Genomic DNA, 22,500 nt, shown 5'->3' on the forward strand with positions numbered 1-22,500 from the left:
GTCCCAGGCAGTTAGAGAGGAGGGGCGTGTTTGACAAAAAGGGTCCCAGGCAGTTAGAGAGGAGGGGCTTATTCAGTGAAAAGGGTCCCAGGCAGTTAGAGAGGAGGGGCTTATTCATGAAAAGGGTCCCAGGCAGTTTGAGAGGAGGGGCTTATTCAGTGAAAAGGGTCCCAGGCAGTTAGAGAGGAGGGGCTTATTCATGAAAAGGGTCCCAGGCAGTTAGAGAGGAGGGGCTTATTCAGTGAAAAGGGTCCCAGGCAGTTAGAGACGAGGGGCTTATTCATGAAAAGGGTCCCAGGCAGTTAGAGACGAGGGGCTTATTCAGTGAAAAGGGTCCCAGGCAGTTAGAGAGGAGGGGCTTATTCAGTGAAAAGGGTCCCAGGCAGTTAGAGACGAGGGGCTTATTCATGAAAAGGGTCCCAGGCAGTTAGAGAGGAGGGGCTTATTCAGTGAAAAGGGTCCCAGGCAGTTAGAGACGAGGGGCTTATTCATGAAAAGGGTCCCAGGCAGTTAGAGAGGAGGGGGTTATTCATGAAAAGGGTCCCAGGCAGTTAGAGAGGAGGGGCTTAATTCAACGAAAAGGGTCCCAGGCAGTTAGAGACGAGGGGCTTATTCAGTGAAAAGGGTCCCAGGCAGTTAGAGAGGAGGGGCTTATTCAGTGAAAAGGGTCCCAGGCAGTTAGAGATGAGGGGCTTAATTCAACGAAAAGGGTCCCAGGCAGTTAGAGAGGAGGGGCTTAATTCGACAAAAAGGGTCCCAGGCAGTTAGAGAGGAGGGGCTTAATTCAACGAAAAGAGTGTCAGGCAGCATCCTATTCCCTCCACAATGCACTACATTCAAAGTAATGCACTATATAGCGTAAGTATAACACACTATATAATATAGTATATGTCCAAATTCAAACTTTACAGGGAAGAGGGTGGCGTTTGAACACACAACCTTAAATGTTTCCCGGTTCGTAGTTGTTAAACATCAGAACATGAAGGAGGAACCTCCTGGGTTCTAAAGGTTTCTGCTCTCACTGCAGAGCGATGTACTGTCCTGAAAACACATCGGACTGACTGAGCTACATTGAGGAAGAGTTAGAACACTGTTGTTGTTGTTGTTGTTGTTGTTGTTGTTGTTGTTGTTGTTGTTGTTGTGGAAGGAGGTAGAGAGTATAAGAGACAGAATCTCGGGCCCCATCACGACATCACTGACTGGGGGAAGGGGTGGGGGGAGGCCAGTTCTATAAGACTCTATTTCTGAGAGAGAAACCAGTCACGAGGTGAAAAACTGAAACAAGTTACTAGTTATAGACTAGTTATAGACTAGTTATAGGCTAGTAAAGACGAGCAGGAGTTCTCCTTTCCACATCTTCAGCTTTTCAAGAGTTGCTGTTCGACCTCTAGAAGAACCATCTGAAAGCTTCTCCACTGGGCACCGAGGGAGGACTCTGAGGAGAGAAGGAAACAAACACACTGTTAGAATACTGACCAGTGGGAATAGAGACTGGACTGTTAGAATACTGACCAGTGGGAATAGAGACTGGACTGTTAGAATACTGACCAGTGGGAATAGAGACTGGACTGTTAGAATACTGACCAGTGGGAATAGAGACTGGACTGTTAGAATACTGACCAGCGGGAATAGAGACTGGACTGTTAGAATACTGACCAGTGGGAATAGAGACTGGACTGTTAGAATACTGACCAGTGGGAATAGAGACTGGACTGTTAGAATACTGACCAGTGGGAATAGAGACTGGACTGTTAGAATACTGACCAGTGGGAATAGAGACTGGACTGTTAGAATACTGACCAGTGGGAATAGAGACTGGACTGGACTGTTAGAATACTGACCAGCGGGAATAGAGACTGGACTGGACTGTTAGAATACTGACCAGTGGGAATAGAGACTGGACTGTTAGAATACTGACCAGTGGGAATAGAGACTGGACTGTTAGAATACTGACCAGTGGGAATAGAGACTGGACTGTTAGAATACTGACCAGTGGGAATAGAGACTGGACTGGACTGTTAGAATACTGACCAGTGGGAATAGAGACTGGACTGTTAGAATACTGACCAGTGGGAATAGAGACTGGACTGTTAGAATACTGACCAGTGGGAATAGAGACTGGACTGTTAGAATACTGACCAGTGGGAATAGAGACTGGACTGTTAGAATACTGACCAGTGGGAATAGAGACTGGACTGTTAGAATACTGACCAGTGGGAATAGAGACTGGACTGTTAGAATACTGACCAGTGGGAATAGAGACTGGACTGTTAGAATACTGACCAGTGGGAATAGAGACTGGACTGTTAGAATACTGACCAGTGGGAATAGAGACTGGACTGTTAGAATACTGACCAGTGGGAATAGAGACTGGACTGGACTGTTAGAATACTGACCAGTGGGAATAGAGACTGGACTGTTAGAATACTGACCAGTGGGAATAGAGACTGGACTGTTAGAATACTGACCAGCGGGAATAGAGACTGGACTGTTAGAATACTGACCAGTGGGAATAGAGACTGGACTGTTAGAATACTGACCAGTGGGAATAGAGACTGGACTGGACTGTTAGAATTCTGACCAGTGGGAATAGAGACTGGACTGTTAGAATACTGACCAGCGGGAATAGAGACTGGAATGTTAGAATACTGACCAGTGGGAATAGAGACTGGACTGTTAGAATACTGACCAGTGGGAATAGAGACTGGACTGGACTGTTAGAATACTGACCAGTGGGAATAGAGACTGGACTGTTAGAATACTGACCAGTGGGAATAGAGACTGGACTGTTAGAATACTGACCAGCGGGAATAGAGACTGGACTGTTAGAATACTGACCAGTGGGAATAGAGACTGGACTGTTAGAATACTGACCAGTGGGAATAGAGACTGGACTGTTAGAATACTGACCAGTGGGAATAGAGACTGGACTGTTAGAATACTGACCAGTGGGAATAGAGACTGGACTGTTAGAATACTGACCAGTGGGAATAGAGACTGGACTGGACTGTTAGAATACTGACCAGTGGGAATAGAGACTGGACTGTTAGAATACTGACCAGTGGGAATAGAGACTGGACTGGACTGTTAGAATAATGACCAGTGGGAATAGAGACTGGACTGGACTGTTAGAATACTGACCAGTGGGAATAGAGACTGGACTGTTAGAATACTGACCAGTGGGAATAGAGACTGGACTGTTATAATACTGACCAGTGGGAATAGAGACTGGACTGGACTGTTAGAATACTGACCAGTGGGAATAGAGACTGGACTGTTAGAATACTGACCAGTGGGAATAGAGACTGGACTGTTAGAATACTGACCAGTGGGAATAGAGACTGGACTGTTAGAATACTGACCAGTGGGAATAGAGACTGGACTGTTAGAATACTGACCAGTGGGAATAGAGACTGGACTGTTAGAATACTGACCAGTGGGAATAGAGACTGGACTGTTAGAATACTGACCAGTGGGAATAGAGACTGGACTGTTAGAATACTGACCAGTGGGAATAGAGACTGGACTGGACTGTTAGAATACTGACCAGTGGGAATAGAGACTGGACTGGACTGTTAGAATAATGACCAGTGGGAATAGAGACTGGACTGGACTGTTAGAATACTGACCAGTGGGAATAGAGACTGGACTGTTAGAATACTGACCAGTGGGAATAGAGACTGGACTGTTAGAATACTGACCAGTGGGAATAGAGACTGGACTGTTAGAATACTGACCAGCGGGAATAGAGACTGGACTGTTAGAATACTGACCAGTGGGAATAGAGACTGGACTGGACTGTTAGAATACTGACCAGCGGGAATAGAGACTGGACTGTTAGAATACTGACCAGTGGGAATAGAGACTGGACTGTTAGAATACTGACCAGCGGGAATAGAGACTGGACTGTTAGAATACTGACCAGTGGGAATAGAGACTGGACTGATAGAATACTGACCAGTGGGAATAGAGACTGGAGTGTTAGAATACTGACCAGCGGGAATAGAGACTGGACTGTTAGAATACTGACCAGTGGGAATAGAGACTGGACTGGACTGTTAGAATACTGACCAGCGGAAATAGAGACTGGACTGGACTGTTAGAATACTGACCAGTGGGAATAGAGACTGGACTGTTAGAATACTGACCAGTGGGAATAGAGACTGGACTGTTAGAATACTGACCAGTGGGAATAGAGACTGGACTGTTAGAATACTGACCAGTGGGAATAGAGACTGGACTGTTAGAATACTGACCAGTGGGAATAGAGACTGGACTGTTAGAATACTGACCAGTGGGAATAGAGACTGGACTGTTAGAATACTGACTAGTGGGAATAGAGACTGGACTGGACTGTTAGAATACTGACCAGTGGGGATAGAGACTGGACTATTAGAATACAGACCAGTGGTAATAGAGACTGGACTGTTCGAATACTGACCAGTGGGAATAGAGACTGGAATGTTAGAATACTGACCAGTGGGAATAGAGACTGGACTAGACTGTTAGAATACTGACCAGTGGGAATAGAGACTGGACTGTTAGAATACTGACCAGTGGGAATAGAGACTTGACTGTTAGAATACTGACTAGTGGGAAGAGAGACTGGACTGTTAGAATACTGACCAGTGGGAATAGAGACTGGACTGTTAGAATACTGACCAGTGGGAATAGAGACTGGACTGTTAGAATACTGACCAGTGGGAATAGAGACTGGACTGGATTGTTAGAATACTGACCAGTGGGAATATAGACTGGACTGGACTGTTAGAATACTGACCAGTGGGAATAGAGACTGGACTGGACTGTTAGAATACTGACCAGTGGGAATAGAGACTGGACTGTTAGGATACTGACCAGTGGGAATAGAGACTGGACTGTTAGGATACTGACCAGTGGGAATAGAGACTGGACTGGACTGTTAGAATACTGACCAGTGGGAATAGAGACTGGACTGTTAGAATACTGACCAGTGGGAATAGAGACTGGACTGGACTGTTAGAATACTGACCAGTGGGAATAGAGACTGGACTGTTGGAATACTGGCCAGTGGGAATAGAGACTGGACTGTTAAACACTGACCAGTGGGAATAGAGACTGGACTGGACTGTTATAATACTGACCAGTGGGAATAGAGACTGGACTGGACTGTTAGAATACTGACCAGTGGGAATAGAGACTGGACTGTTAGAATACTGACCAGTGGGAATAGAGACTGGACTGTTAGAATACTGACCAGTGGGAATAGAGACTGGACTGTTAGAATACTGACCAGTGGGAATAGAGAGGGACTGGACTGTTAGAATACTGACCAGTGGGAATAGAGACTGGACTGTTAGAAAACAGACCAGTGGGAATAGAGACTGGACTGGACTGTTGGAATACTGACCAGTGGGAATAGAGACTGGAGTGTTAGAATACTGACCAGTGGGAATAGAGACTGGACTGTTAGAATACTGACCAGTGGGAATAGAGACTGGACTGTTAGAATACTGACTGGTGGGAATAGAGACTGGACTGGACTGTTGGAATACTGACCAGTGGGAATAGAGACTGGACTGGACTGTTAGAATACTGACCAGTGGGAATAGAGACTGGACTGGACTGTTAGAATACTGACCAGTGGGAATAGAGACTGGACTGTTGGAATACTGACCAGTGGGAATAGAGACTGGACTGGACTGTTAGAATACAGACCAGTGGTATTTATTAGGATACCCCACTCGCTGTGGCAATTGCAGCTACTCTTCCTTGGGTCCACAAAGAACATGAAACATGATACAGAACATTAATAGACAAGAACAGCTCAAAGACAGAACTACCTACGTTTGAAAACAGCACACATAGCCTACATATCAACACATACACACAAATTATCTAGGTCAAACAGGGGAGAGGCTTTGTGCTGTGAGGTGTTGATTTATCTGGTTTTTTGAAACCAGGTTTGCTGTTCATTTGAGCAATGTGAGATGGAACGTAGTTCCATGCTATAATGGCTCTGTATAATACTGTACACTTTCTGGAATTTGTTCACTCACTATCGAGTTCCAAACTGCCTCTGGAAGCAACGTAATGTCAGCACAAGAACTGTTCGTCTGGAGCTTCATGAAATGTGTTTCAATGGCCGAGCAGCCGCATACGAGCCTAAGATCACCATGAGCAATGCCAAGTGACTCTGGAGCAGTGGAAACGTGTTCTCTGTAGTGATGGACGGACGTATCTGGGTTTGGCGGATGCCAGTAGAACGCTACCTGCCCCAATGCATAGTGCCAACTGTAAAGTTTGGTGGAGGAGGAATAATGGTCTGGGGCTTTTTTTCATGGTTCGGGCCCCTATGTTCCAGTGAAGGGAAAGCTTAACGCTACAGCATACATTGGGGGAGAAGGAGAAGGCCCTTTCCTGTTTCAGAATGACACTCCCCTCGTGCACAAAGCGAGATCAGTGTGGAAGAACTTGACTGGCCTGCACAGAGCCCTGACCTCAACCCCATCGAACACCTTTGGGATGAATTGGAACGCAGACTGCGAGCCAGACCTCATCGCCCAGCATCAGTGATTGGCTGAATGGAAGCAAGTCCCTGCAGCAATGTTCCTACATCTAGTGGAAAGCCTTCCTAGAAGAGTGGAGGCTGTTATAGCAGCAATGTTCCAACATCTAGTGGAAAGCCTTCCCAGAAGAGTGGAGGCTGTTATAGCAGCAATGTTCCAACATCTAGTGGAAAAGCTTCCCAGAAGAGTGGAGGCTGTTATACCAGCAATGTTCCAACATCTAGTGGAAAGCCTTCCCAGAAGAGTGGAGGCTGTTATAGCAGCAATGTTCCAACATCTAGTGGAAAGCCTTCCCAGAGGAGTGGAGGCTGTTATAGCAGCAAAGGGGGACCAACTCCATATTAATGTCCATGATTTTGGAATGAGATGTTCAATGAGCAGGTGTCCACATACTCTTGGTAATGTAGTGTATTACCCCTCTGATTACAATGAAGAGCAAGACGTGCCGCTCTGTTCTGGGCCAGCTGCAGCTTAACTAGGTCTTTCTTTGCAGCACTTGACCATATGGCTGAACAATAACCAAGATAAGATAAAACAAGAGCCTGCAGGACTTGCTTTGTGGAGTGTGGTGTCAAAAAAGTAGATCATCTCTTTGGTGGTCCTTCTGTGGCTCAGTTGGTAGAGCATGGCGCTTGTAACACCAGGGTAGTGGGTTCGATTCCCGGGACCACCCATACGTAGAATGTATGCACACATGACTGTAAGTCGCTTTGGATGAAAGCGTCAGCTAAATGGCATATATTATCATATATATTGTATTATTACAGACATACCTCTCCTCATCTCTTTATTACAGACAGACCTCTCCCCATCTCTTTATTACGGACAGACCTCTCCCCATCTCTTTATTACGGACAGACCTCTCCCCATCTCTTTATTATGGCCAGACCTCTCCCCATCTTTACAACCATTCAATCCATATGTTTTGATCATGGCAGTTTACAATCTAAGGTAACACCAGGTAATTTAGTCTCCTCAACAGCCACACCTTTCATTACCAGATTCCGCTGATGTCTGGTGCCTAGGGAATGATTCATACCAAATGCAATCCTCTTAGTTTTAGAGATGTTCAGGACCAGTTCATTACTGGCCACCCATTCCAAAAGGCTTTGTTTAATGCCAGCGGCAGGTCATTGGTAAAAATAGATAAGTGTATAGGGCATAGACAGCTGCCCTGCGGTACACCACACTTCACGTTTGACATGGGGATAAACTTCCAATAAAGGAAACCCTTAGATAGATAGCTCTGAATACGCAATATGCCAGAGGATGAAAAGCAATAACACATATGTTTTCTTAACAACAGGTAATGGTCAACAATATCAAAAGGCTGTACTAAAATCTAACAGTACAGCTCCCGCAATCTTCTTTCCACGGATAAAGCTCTAAATGACCTTCAGTTATGGCAAAACACTGCAGCTGGAATCTTGACTAGAACCAAAAAATGTGATCATATTACTCCCGTGCTTGCCTCTCTACACTGGCTTCCTGTAAAGCAGTGGTCGCCAACCAGTCGATCGTGATCAAGGCATGCCTAGTCGATCAACAAATATTTCTGTAGAAAAGCCAATGAACGATAAAGGTATGCGCTCCTTTTTTAAAAATCGTGTTGAGCTGTTTCCGGTAGGTGCACTTCATTTAAAAGTCCTGCACACCGGGTGAAGTGTTCCCATGAGACAAACTCCACCTCCCCGGCGGACCGGCAAATCTGTGACTAAAATCGAGTGCACCTACTGCGCTGCCCAATCGGATAGCTCAAATCACTGTGGCGACAGAGCATCCAATCAGATAGCTCAAATCACCGTGGCTACAGAGCATCCAATCGGATAGCTCAAATCACAGTGGCGACAGAGCGTCCAATCAGATAGCTCAAATCACCATGGCTACAGCGCATCCAATCGGATAGCTCAAATCACAGTGGCGACAGACGCTTTTATCCAATACAGTCATAGCTCAAATCACCGGGGCGAACAGAGCGTTCCAATCGCCATGATAGCTCAGAAGGAAATCACCGTGGCTACAGAGCATCCAATCGGATAGCTCAAATCACCGTGGCTACAGAGCGTCCAATCGGATAGCTCAAATCACCGTGGCGACAGAGCGTCCAATCGGATAGCTCAAATCACCGTGGCTACAGAGCATCCAATCGGATAGCTCAAATCACCGTGGCTACAGAGCATCCAATCGGATAGCTCAATTCACCGTGGCTACAGAGCTTCCATGCCCCCGGCCACTATAGGATACTAACCTACTTAGACTGTGGTCGAAGAGCTGCTGTTTTTATGAGTGAGTTCAAGTTTATATGCACTGTTTTTATTCAACACTATTAGAAAACGTGCTTTTTCGTACTTCCGCTGCAGCTACAATGAATGAGTAGCCAAGTATCGACAGCCCTGCGTTTTATCATTATTAGCAGCTTGTCGTGTTGATTTTAATATTAAGCCATATCTACATTCCTCTGGTCACGGGAACAGCATTCATTTGTGCATGAGGCAGATGTGGTGCGACTCGAGTTTGGCCATCAAGTGGAAGACGATGTCCCATCTCTCTGCTCAGTCTCGCCGGAGGAGAGGAAGGAAAGAGCAGGGACCGTGGGAAGGAATTGTTTTGAACGGTCATCTAAGTCGGAACTCCAAGTCTGAACTCCAAGCCGGAACGCCAAGTCGGAACTCCAAGCCGGAACTCCAAGCCGGAACTCCAAGCCGGAACTCCAAGCCGGAACTCCAAGCCGGAACTCCAAGTCGGAACTCCAAGCCGGAACTCCAAGCCGGAACTCCAAGCCGGAACTCCAAGTCGGAAAACTCTGGCATCTTTTCTAGAGCTCTGACTTTTCGACCTGAAGATCAGGGAGAGAGAGAGAGAAAGAGAAAAGATCACTGACGTCGTGATTTGACCTCGTTGACCATCAGATACAGGTACCATCAGTCCAGTAAAATAAAAAAGATAATTATTTCAATTCTTCATAAAGCTCCACAGTGTCTCAGAACCAACTGATCTATTTTGTTATCAAAGCGGGAGCTATGAAATATAAAATGGTCTGATGAACAATATTGGCAGGCTAGTCATATAACCAATATGCTGTGATAATGTACTAGGCCTACTGCCCAAACCTCATTCCTACAAAACTGTTTGTTTGAGGTTAATGTAAAAAAATACAAATCTGAGCAGTAGATCTCAGCTTGCTTTTTGACTGCAAAAGTGATCTTGACTCAGAAAAGGACTGGTGACCACTGCTGTAAAGGCAAGGGCTGATGTCAAGGTTTTACTGCTAACCTATAAAGCATTACATGGGCTTGTTCCTACCAATCTCTACGATTTGGTCCTGCCGTACATACCTACACGTACGCTATGGTCACAAGACGCAGGCCTCCTAATTGTCCCTAGAATTTCTAAGCAAACAGCTGGAGGCAGGGCTTTCTCCTATAGAGCTCCATTTTTATAGAATGGTCTGATTATCCATGTGAGAGACAGATTCGGTCTTGTCCTTTAAGTCTTTCTTGAAGACTCATCTCTTCAGTACGTCCTATGATTGAGTGTAGTCTGGCCCAGGAGTGTGAAGGTGAATGGAAAGGATCTGGAGCAACGAACCGCCCTTGCTGTCTCTGCCTGGCACGTTCCCCTCTCTACACCGGGATTCTCTGCCTCTAACCCTATTGCAGGGGCTGAGTCACTGGCTTACTGGGGCTCTTTCATGCCGTCCCAAGGAGGGGTGCGTCACTTGAGTGGGTTGAGTCACTGACGTGATCTTCCTGTCTGGGTTGGCGCACCTCCTCGGGGTCGTGCCGTATGGAAGATCTTGGTGGGCTATACTCAGCCTTGTCTCAGGGTAGTAAGTTGGTGGTTGAAGATGTCCCTCTAGTGGTGTGGGGGCTGTGCTTTGGCAAAGTGGGTGGGGTTATATCCTTCCTGTTTGGCCCTGTCCGAGGGTATCGTTGGACACAGTGTCTCCCGACCCTTCCTGTCTCAGCATCCAGTATTTATGCTGCAGTAGTTTATGTGTCGGGGGCTAGGGTCAGTTTGTAATATCTAGAGTATTTCTCCTGTCTTATCCGGTGTCCTGTGTGAATTTAAGTGCGCTCTCTCTAATTCTCTCTCTCTCTCTTCTCTCAGAGGACCTGAGCCCTAGGACCATAACTGTATGCCAGAACTCCTTGCTGTTCCCAGTCCACCTGGTTGTACTGCTGCTCCAGTTTAAACTGTTCTGCCTGCGGCTATGGAACCCTGACCTGTTCACTGGACATGCTACCTGTCCCAGACCTGCTGTTTTCAACTCTCTAGAGACAGCAGGAACGGTAGAGATACTCTGAATGATCGGCTGTGAAAAGCCAACTGACATTTACTCCTGAGGTGCTGACTTGCTGCACCCTCGACAACTACTGTGATAATTATTATTTGACCCTGCTGGTCATCTATGAACATTTGAACATCTTGGCCATGTTCTGTTATAATCTCCACCCGGCACAGCCAGAAGAGGACTGGCCACCCCTCATAGCCTGGTTCCTCTCTAGGTTTCTTCCTAGGTTTTGGCCTTTCTCTGGAGTTTTTCGTAGCCACCGTGCTTCTACATCTGCATTGCTTGCTGTTTGGGGTTTTAGGCTGGGTTTCTGTATAGTTTCTGTGGCACCGGCTGATGTAAAAAAGGCTTTAAAAATAAATGTGATTGATTGATCTTATTATGAATATACTTCAACCAATCATCAGTCATTTGTGTCAGTACAGTACATGTTGAGTGCCCTTGTCTACAAGCATGCTGAAAAGTCTGTTGTTTATTTATTCACAGAGAAATAGCAATTGTATTTTGTCAAACACTATCTTTTCCAACGGTTTGCTGAGAGCTGGAAGCAAGCTGTCAGGTCTGCTGTTAGAACCAGTAAAGGCCTTGTTACTACTCTTGGGGAACGCAATGCCTTTGGCTTCCCTCCAGGAGCATAAACCCGTTCCTCGAGGCTCAGACGAAAGATGTGACAGACTGGAGTGGCGAAAGAGTAAGCTACCATCCTCAGGAGTTGTCAATGCCAGGAGGTTTTGTCATTATTGATCAAAAAACAAACAAAAAAAATCACCTTTATCATACGAACTTTATAAAATTCAAACTTACAATGCTTTTCTTTATGCTTGAATACGATGGCTCACTGTTTGTCTATTGTTCTATACCACATAATGGCTAGTGTTCTATACCACATAATGTCTAGTGTTCTATACCACATAATGTCTAGTGTTCTATACCACATAATGTCTAGTGTTCTATACCACATAATGTCTAGTGTTCTATACCACATAATGGCTAGTGTTCTATACCACATAATGTCTAGTGTTCTATACCACATAATGTATAGTGTTCTATACCACATAATGGCTAGTGTTCTATACCACATAATGGCTAGTGTTCTATACCACATAATGTCTAGTGTTCTATACCACATAATGTCTAGTGTTCTATACCACATAATGTCTAGTGTTCTATACCACATAATGTCTAGTGTTCTATACCACATAATGTCTAGTGTTCTATACCACATAATGTCTAGTGTTCTATACCACATAATGTCTAGTGTTCTATACCACATAATGTCTAGTGTTCTATACCACATAATGTCTAGTGTTCTATACCACATAATGTCTAGTGTTCTATACCACATAATGTCTAGTGTTCTATACCACATAATGTCTAGTGTTCTATACCACATAATGGCTAGTGTTCTATACCACATAATGTCTAGTGTTCTATACCACATAATGTATAGTGTTCTATACCACATAATGGCTAGTGTTCTATACCACATAATGTCTAGTGTTCTATACCACATAATGTCTAGTGTTCTATACCACATAATGTCTAGTGTTCTATACCACATAATGTCTAGTGTTCTATACCACATAATGGCTAGTGTTCTATACCACATAATGTCTAGTGTTCTATACCACATAATGGCTAGTGTTCTATACCACATAATGGCTAGTGTTCTATACCACATAATGGCTAGTGTTCTATACCACATAATGGCTAGTGTTCTATACCACATAATGTCTAGTGTTCTATACCACATAATGTCTAGTGTTCTATACCACATAATGTCTAGTGTTCTATACCACATAATGTCTAGTGTTCTATACCACATAATGTCTAGTGTTCTATACCACATAATGTCTAGTGTTCTATACCACATAATGGCTAGTGTTCTATACCACATAATGGCTAGTGTTCTATACCACATAATGGCTAGTGTTCTATACCACATAATGTCTAGTGTTCTATACCACATAATGTCTAGTGTTCTATACCACATAATGGCTAGTGTTCTATACCACATAATGTCTAGTGTTCTATACCACATAATGTCTAGTGTTCTATACCACATAATGGCTAGTGTTCTATACCACATAATGTCTAGTGTTCTATACCACATAATGGCTAGTGTTCTATACCACATAATGTCTAGTGTTCTATACCACATAATGTCTAGTGTTCTATACCACATAATGTCTAGTGTTCTATACCACATAATGGCTAGTGTTCTATACCACATAATGTCTAGTGTTCTATACCACATAATGTCCAGTGTTCTATACCACATAATGTCAAGTGTTCTATACCACATAATGTCTAGTGTTCTATACCACATAATGGCTAGTGTTCTATACCACATAGTGTCTAGTGTTCTATACCACATAATGTCTAGTGTTCTATACCACATAATGTCTAGTGTTCTATACCACATAATGTCTAGTGTTCTATACCACATAATGTCTAGTTCTTCTAATACCACATAATGTCTAGTGTTCTATACCACATAATGTCTAGTGTTCTATACCACATAATGTATAGTGTTCTATACCACATAATGGCTAGTGTTCTATACCACATAATGGCTAGTGTTCTATACCACATAATGTCTAGTGTTCTATACCACATAATGTCTAGTGTTCTATACCACATAATGTCTAGTGTTCTATACCACATAATGGCTAGTGTTCTATACCACATAATGGCTAGTGTTCTATACCACATAATGTCTAGTGTTCTATACCACATAATGGCTAGTGTTCTATACCACATAATGTCTAGTGTTATATACCACATAATGGCTAGTGTTCTATACCACATAATGGCTAGTGTTCTATACCACATAATGTCTAGTGTTCTATACCACATAATGTCTAGTGTTCTATACCACATAATGTCTAGTGTTCTATACCACATAATGTCTAGTGTTCTATACCACATAATGTCTAGTGTTCTATACCACATAATGGCTAGTGTTCTATACCACATAATGTCTAGTGTTCTATACCACATAATGTCCAGTGTTCTATCATAATGTCAAGTGTTCTATACCACATAATGTCTAGTGTTCTATACCACATAATGGCTAGTGTTCTATACCACATAGTGTCTAGTGTTCTATACCACATAATGTCTAGTGTTCTATACCACATAATGTCTAGTGTTCTATACCACATAATGTCTAGTGTTCTATACCACATAATGTCTAGTGTTCTATACCACATAATGTCTAGTGTTCTATACCACATAATGTCTAGTGTTCTATACCACATAATGTCTAGTGTTCTATACCACATAATGTCTAGTGTTCTATACCACATAATGTCTAGTGTTCTATACCACATAATGTCTAGTGTTCTATACCACATAATGTCTAGTGTTCTATACCACATAATGTCTAGTGTTCTATACCACATAATGGCTAGTGTTCTATACCACATAATGGCTAGTGTTCTATACCACATAATGTCTAGTGTTCTATACCACATAATGGCTAGTGTTCTATACCACATAATGTCTAGTGTTCTATACCACATAATGTCTAGTGTTCTATACCACATAATGTCTAGTGTTCTATACCACATAATGTCTAGTGTTCTATACCACATAATGTCTAGTGTTCTATACCACATACTGTCTAGTGTTCTATACCACATAATGTCTAGTGTTCTATACCACATAATGTCTAGTGTTCTATACCACATAATGTCTAGTGTTCTATACCACATAATGTCTAGTGTTCTATACCACATAATGTCTAGTGTTCTATACCACATAATGTCTAGTGTTCTATACCATATAATGTCTAGTGTTCTATACCACATAATGTCTAGTGTTCTATACCACATACTGTCTAGTGTTCTATACCACATAATGTCTAGTGTTCTATACCACATAATGTCTAGTGTTCTATACCACATAATGTCTAGTGTTCTATACCACATAATGGCTAGTGTTCTATACCACATAATGTCTAGTGTTCTATACCACATAATGTCTAGTGTTCTATACCACATAATGTCTAGTGTTCTATACCACATAATGTCTAGTGTTCTATACCATATAATGTCTAGTGTTCTATACCACATAATGTCTAGTGTTCTATACCACATAATGTCTAGTGTTCTATACCACATAATGTCTAGTGTTCTATACCACATAATGTCTAGTGTTCTATACCACATAATGTCTAGTGTTCTATACCAGTCTTGAAATAGAGACAGTCTGGGAAATGAAGTGTGGAGTCCCTCCCTCCACTAAAGGAAAATAACTTATCCTCCGCTTGTAATCAGTCCCTGAACACAGACACACACAGTGAGTGTGTGTGTGTGTGTGTGTGTGTGTGTGTGTGTGTGTGTGTGTTTGTGTAGTGACTACTCACAGGTCTAATGTTAAAGTCAATACAGCTCTACCTTGATTTACAGTAGTCTGAACCACCACATATCAGTCTAATACACAGCTCCCTGCAGTATGTGTGTGTGAGAGAGAGAGAGAGAGAGAGAGAGAGAGAGAGAGAGAGAGAGAGAGAGAGAGAGAGAGAGAGAGAGAGGGAGAGAAAGAGAGAAAAGGAGGGAGAGACAGAGACAGAGATAGATATGAGAAAGCTGAGGTGTGACAGAGAGCAGGACACTCCCCCAGAGAACCCAACAAAACAGCCCACCTCAGACCCAGACCACAACCTCAACACCACAATGAGACAGACAACACAAGACCCCTTAACCCAACAGACCCCACCCCTCCTAGCAGCCCCCACCCCCTCCTAACAGACCCCACCCCTCCTAACAGACCCCACCCCCTCCTAACAGACCTCACCCCTCCTAACAGACGCCACCCCCTAACAGACCCCACCCCTCCTAACAGAACCCACCCCTCCTAGCAGACCCCACCCCCTCCTAACAGACCCCACCCCTCCTAATAGACCCCACCCCTCCTAGCAGACCCCACCCCCTCCTAACAGACCCCACCCCCTAACAGACCCCACCCCTCCTAACAGACCACACCCCTCCTAACAGACCCCACCCCCTCCTAACAGACCCCACCCCTCCTAGCAGACCCCACCCCCTAACAGACCCCACCCCTCCTAACAGACCCCACCCCCTCCTAACAGACCACCCCCTCCTAATAGACCCCACCCCTCCTAGCAGACCCCACCCCTCCTAACAGACCCCACCCCCCTAACAGACCCCACCCTTCCTAACAGACCACACCCCTCCTAACAGACCCCACCCCTCCTAACAGACCCCACCCCTCCTAACAGACCCCACCCCCTCCTAACAGACCCCACCCCCTCCTAACAGCCCCCAAATACATTCAAACACAAAGTGGCTAAACTCCGGTGCCCAAACACCAGGCATGCCCTGGAGCTGTTGTCAGAGGACAGACTAGGGTCCCCCTAGCCACATCATAATTCACATGTGCACAAATGACCTGAGAGCACAGCAGGTGGGTGGTATAGAGGAGATGGACCCACTGGTTGCCCTCTAGGTTACAGAGAGCTGGTAGTCCCATCCACCACACTACCAGGTGGGTGGTATAGAGGAGACGGACCCACTGGTTGCCCTCTAGGTTACAGAGAGCTGGTAGTCCCATCCACCACACTACCAGGTGGGTGGTATAGAGGAGACGGACCCACTGGTTGCCCTCTAGGTTACAGAGAGCTGGTAGTCCCATCCACCACACTACCAGGTGGGTGGTATAGAGGAGACGGACCCACTGGTTGCCCTCTAGGTTACAGAGAGCTGGTAGTCCCATCCACCACACTACCAGGTGGGTGGTATAGAGGAGACAGACCCACTGGTTGCCCTCTAGGTTACAGAGAGCTGGTAGTCCCATCCACCACACTACCAGGTGGGTGGTATAGAGGAGACAGACCCACTGGTTGTCCCATCCACCACACTACCAGGTGGGTGGTATAGAGGAGACGGACCCACTGGTTGCCCTCTAGGTTATAGAGAGCTGGTAGTCCCATCCACCAAACTACCAGGTGTGAAACAGGGAAGAGACTCAGGGGGTATGTTAATTTGGTATAGAGGAGACCTAACCCACTCTATTAAATTAATCAAAACAGGAACATTCTACATTTGGCTAGAAATTCAAAAGGAAAGGATCTCAACAGAGAACAATGTTCTATATTCCCCCACTAGAATCCCCATACTTTAATGAAGACAGCTTCTCCATCTTGGAGGGGGAAATAATTCATTTCCAGGCCCAGGGACATGTACTAGTCCGTGGAGACCTAAAAGCCAGAACTGGACAAGAACCTGACACCCTCAGCACACAGGGGGACAAACACCTACCTGGAGGTGACAGCATTCCCTCCCCAATATGCGCCCCAAGACAACTATGGCAACATAACCAACAAAAACATGTCACAACTCCTGCAGCTCTGTCACACGCTGGGTCTGTACATAGTCAATGATAGTCTTCAAGGGGACTCCTACGGTAGGTAAACCTATAGCTCTGTCACACGCTGGGTCTGTACATAGTCAATGGTAGTCTTCGAGGGGACTCCTATGGCAGGTACACCTATAGCTCTGTTACATCCTGGGTCTGTACATAGTCAATGGTAGGCTTCAAGGGGACTCCTATGGTAGGTACACCTATAGCTCTGTTACATCCTGGGTCTGTACATAGTCAATGGTAGGCTTCAAGGGGACTCCTATGGTAGGTACACCTACAGCTCTGTTACATCCTGGGTCTGTACATAGTCAATGGTAGTCTTCAAGGGGACTCCTATGGTAGGTACACCTATAGCTCTGTTACATCCTGGGTATTTACATAGTCAATGGTAGTCTTCAAGGGGACTCCTATGGTAGGTACACCTATAGCTCTGTTACATCCTGGGTATTTACATAGTCAATGGTAGGCTTCAAGGGGACTCCTACAGTAGGTACACCTATAGCTCTGTCACACGCTGGGTCTGTACATAGTCAATGGTAGGTTTCGAGGGGACTCCAATGGTAGGTACACCTACAGCTCTGTTACATCCTGGGTATTTACATAGTCAATGGTAGGCTTCAAGGGGACTCCTACAGTAGGTACACCTATAGCTCTGTCACACGCTGGGTCTGTACATAGTCAATGGTAGTCTTCAAGGGGACTCCTATGGTAGGTACACCTATAGCTCTGTTACATCCTGGGTATTTACATAGTCAATGGTAGGCTTCAAGGGGACTCCTACAGTAGGTACACCTATAGCTCTGTCACACGCTGGGTCTGTACATAGTCAATGGTAGTCTTCGAGGGGACTCTATGGTAGGTACACCTATAGCTCTGTTACATCCTGGGTCTGTACATAGTCAATGGTAGGCTTCAAGGGGACTCCTACAGTAGGTACACCTATATAGCTCTGTTACATCCTGGGTCTGTACATAGTCAATGGTAGTCTTCGAGGGGACTCCAATGGTAGGTACACCTATAGCTCTGTTACATCCTGGGTCTGTACATAGTCAATGGTAGTCTTCTAGGGGACTCTTATAGTAGGTACACCTATAGCTCTGTTACATCCTGGGTCTGTACATAGTCAATGGTAGGTACACCTATAGCTCTGTTACATCCTGGGTATGTACATAGTCAATGGTAGGCTTCGAGGGGACTCCTATGGTAGGTACACCTATAGCTCTGTTACATCCTGGGTATGTACATAGTCAATGGTAGTCTTCTAGGGACTCTTATAGTAGGTACACCTATAGCTCTGTTACATCCTGGGTCTGTACATAGTCAATGGTAGGCTTCTAGGGGACTCTTATAGTAGGTACACCTATAGCTCTGTTACATCCTGGGTATGTACATAGTCAATGGTAGTCTTCGAGGGGACTCCAATGGTAGGTACACCTATAGCTCTGTTACATCCTGGGTCTGTACATAGTCAATGGTAGTCTTCTAGGGGACTCCTATGGTAGGTTCACCTATAGCTCTGTTACATCCTGGGTATGTACATAGTCAATGGTAGTCTTCGAGGGGACTCCTATGGTAGGTACACCTATAGCTCTGTCACATCCTGGGTATGTACATAGTCAATGGTAGTCTTCAAGGGGACTCCTACAGAAGGTACACCTATAGCTCATCTCTTGGCAGTAGTACTGTGGACTACTTTATAACTGACCTCAACCCAGAGTCTCTCAGAGCGCTCACAGTCAGCCCACTGACCTCCACCCAGAGTCTCTCAGAGCGCTCACAGTCAGCCCACTGACCTCCACCCAGAGTCTCTCAGAGCGCTCACAGTCAGCCCACTTGACCTCAACCCAGAGTCTCTCAGAGCGTTCACAGTCAGCCCACTGACCTCAACCCAGAGTCTCTCAGAGCGTTCACAGTCAGCCCACTGACCTCAACCCAGAGTCTCTCAGAGCGCTCACAGTCAGTCCACTGACCTCAACCCAGAGTCTCTCAGAGCGCTCACAGTCAGTCCACTGACCTCAACCCAGAGTCTCTCAGAGCGCTCACAGTCAGTCCACTGACCTCAACCCAGAGTCTCTCAGAGCGCTCACAGTCAGCCCACTGACCTCAACCCAGAGTCTCTCAGAGCGCTCACAGTCAGCCCACTGACCTCAACCCAGAGTCTCTCAGAGCGCTCACAGTCAGCCCACTGACCTCAACCCAGAGTCTCTCAGAGCGCTCACAGTCAGCCCACTGACCTCAACCCAGAGTCTCTCAGAGCGCTCACAGTCAGTCCACTGACCTCAACCCAGAGTCTCTCAGAGCGCTCACAGTCAGCCCACTGACCTCAACCCAGAGTCTCTCAGAGCGCCACAGTCAGCCCACTGACCTCAACCCAGAGTCTCTCAGAGCGCTCACAGTCAGCCCACTGACCTCAACCCAGAGTCTCTCAGAGCGCTCACAGTCAGCCCACTGACCTCAACCCAGAGTCTCTCAGAGCGCTCACAGTCAGCCCACTGACCTCAACCCAGAGTCTCTCAGAGCGCTCACAGTCAGCCCACTGACCTCAACCCAGAGTCTCTCAGAGCGCTCACAGTCAGCCCACTGACCTCAACCCAGAGTCTCTCAGAGCGCTACAGTCAGTCCACTGACCTCAACCCAGAGTCTCTCAGAGCGCCACAGTCAGCCCACTGACCTCAACCCAGAGTCTCTCAGAGCGCTCACAGTCAGCCCACTGACCTCAACCCAGAGTCTCTCAGAGCCTTCACAGTCAGTCCACTGACCTCAACCCAGAGTCTCTCAGAGCCTTCACAGTCAGCCCACTGACCTCAACCCAGAGTCTCTCAGAGCGCTCACAGTCAGTCCACTGACCTCAACCCAGAGTCTCTCAGAGCGCTCACAGTCAGTCCACTAACACCCCTATCAGATCACAGCAAAATCACAGTCTACTTGAACAGAGCAATACTCAATCACAAGGCATCAAAGCCAAAGGAACTGAGTAATATTAAGAAATGCTCTTGTTAGAAGGACTGTAGTGTAGAAACCAAAAAACAATTAGAAAACAAGTTCTAGACAACTTCCTGGACAAAATGTTCCATAGCGTAAAACACCAAATAATGCATGTCGTTATCAAAATTCAGAAAAGAGACGTTCAATTCTACAACCACTTAAAACAAAAAACTTAAAAGGAAGCGATTCCCAAACCTTCCATAACAAAGCCATTAGGTCCCAGAGAGATGAATCTGGAGAAGAGTCCCTTAAGCAAGCTGGCTCTGGGGCTCTGTTCACAAACACAAACAAACCCCACAGAGCCCCAGGACAACAGCACAATTAGACCCAACCAAATCATGAGAAAACAAAAAGATAATTACTTGACACATTAACAAAAAACAGAGCAAACTAGAATGCTATTTGTCCCTAAACAGAGAGTACACAGTGGCAGAATACCTGACCACTGTGACTGACCCTAAACAGAGAGTACACAGTGGCAGAATACCTGACCACTGTGACTGACCCTAAACAGAGAGTGGCAGAATACCTGACCACTGTGACTGTCCCTAAACAGAGAGAACACAGTGGCAGAATACCTGACCACTGTGACTGACCCTAAACAGAGAGTACACAGTGGCAGAATACCTGACCACTGTGACTGACCCTAAACAGAGAGGACACAGTGGCAGAATACCTGACCACTGTGACTGACCCTAAACAGAGAGTACACAGTGGCAGAATACCTGACCACTGTGACTGACCCTAAACAGAGAGGACACAGCGGCAGAATACCTGACCACTGTGACTGACCCTAAACAGAGAGTGGCAGAATACCTGACCACTGTGACTGACCCTAAACAGAGAGTACACAGTGGCAGAATACCTGACCACTGTGACTGACCCTAAACAGAGAGTACTCAGTGGCAGAATACCTGACCACTGTGACTGACCCTAAACAGAGAGTACACAGTGGCAGAATACCTGACCACTGTGACTGACCCTAAACAGAGAGAACACAGTGGCAGAATACCTGACCACTGTGACTGACCCTAAACAGAGAGAACACAGTGGCAGAATACCTGACCACTGTGACTGACCCTAAACAGAGAGAACACAGTGGCAGAATACCTGACCACTGTGACTGACCCTAAACAGAGAGTACACAATGGCAGAATACCTGACCACTGTGACTGACCCTAAACAGAGAGTACACAGTGGTAGAATACCTGACCACTGTGACTGACCCTAAACAGAGAGTACACAGTGGCAGAATACCTGACCACTGTGACTGACCCTAAACAGAGAGTACACAGTGGCAGAATACCTGACCACTGTGACTGTCCCTAAACAGAGAGAACACAGTGGCAGAATACCTGACCACTGTGACTGACCCTAAACAGAGAGTACACAGTGGCAGAATACCTGACCACTGTGACTGACCCTAAACAGAGAGTACACAATGGCAGAATACCTGACCACTGTGACTGACCCTAAACAGAGAGTACACAGTGGCAGAATACCTGACCACTGTGACTGACCCTAAACAGAGAGAACACAGTGGTAGAATACCTGACCACTGTGACTGACCCTAAACAGAGAGTACACAGTGGTAGAATACCTGACCACTGTGACTGACCCTAAACAGAGAGTACACAGTGGCAGAATACCTGACCACTGTGACTGACCCTAAACAGAGAGTACACAGTGGCAGAATACCTGACCACTGTGACTGTCCCTAAACAGAGAGAACACAGTGGCAGAATACCTGACCACTGTGACTGACCCTAAACAGAGAGAACACAGTGGCAGAATACCTGACCACTGTGACTGACCCTAAACAGAGAGTACACAGTGGCAGAATACCTGACCACTGTGACTGACCCTAAACAGAGAGAACACAGTGGCAGAATACCTGACCACTGTGACTGACCCTAAACAGAGAGTACACAGTGGCAGAATACCTGACCACTGTGACTGACCCTAAACAGAGAGTGGCAGAATACCTGACCACTGTGACTGACCCTAAACAGAGAGTGGCAGAATACCTGGCCACTGTCACTGACCCAAACTTAAGGAAAGCTTTGATTATGTACAGACTCAGTGAGCATAGCCTTGCTATTGAGAAAGGCCACCGTAGGCAGACATGGCTCTCAAGAGAAGACAGGCTATGTGCTCACTGCCCACAAAATGAGGTGGAAACTGAGCTGCATATCCTAACCTCCTGCCAAATGTATGACCATATTAGAGACACATACAGTGGGGCAAAAAAGTATTTAGTCAGCCACCAATTGTGCAAGTTCT

General features: G+C 45.6%; 1 protein-coding gene across 50 annotated transcripts in view; it reads right to left on the reverse strand.

The window, feature by feature from the left end:
• The window catches only part of LOC127927427 (uncharacterized), a 38,737-nt gene that overhangs the window by 841 nt on the left and 15,396 nt on the right, over window positions 1–22,500 (reverse strand). For all 50 annotated transcript variants that reach the window (XM_052513808.1, XM_052513810.1, XM_052513840.1 and 47 more), the window contains one exon: window positions 1–1,435. This exon is cut by the window's left edge. In XM_052513808.1, coding sequence (XP_052369768.1) covers window positions 1,388–1,435 — 48 coding nt within the window. In that variant the 3' untranslated portion in view covers window positions 1–1,387. The remainder of the gene's footprint in view (window positions 1,436–22,500) is intronic.

Source organism: Oncorhynchus keta, unplaced genomic scaffold (assembly GCF_023373465.1).
Source record: "Oncorhynchus keta strain PuntledgeMale-10-30-2019 unplaced genomic scaffold, Oket_V2 Un_scaffold_14044_pilon_pilon, whole genome shotgun sequence".
Lineage (NCBI taxonomy): Eukaryota > Metazoa > Chordata > Actinopteri > Salmoniformes > Salmonidae > Oncorhynchus > Oncorhynchus keta.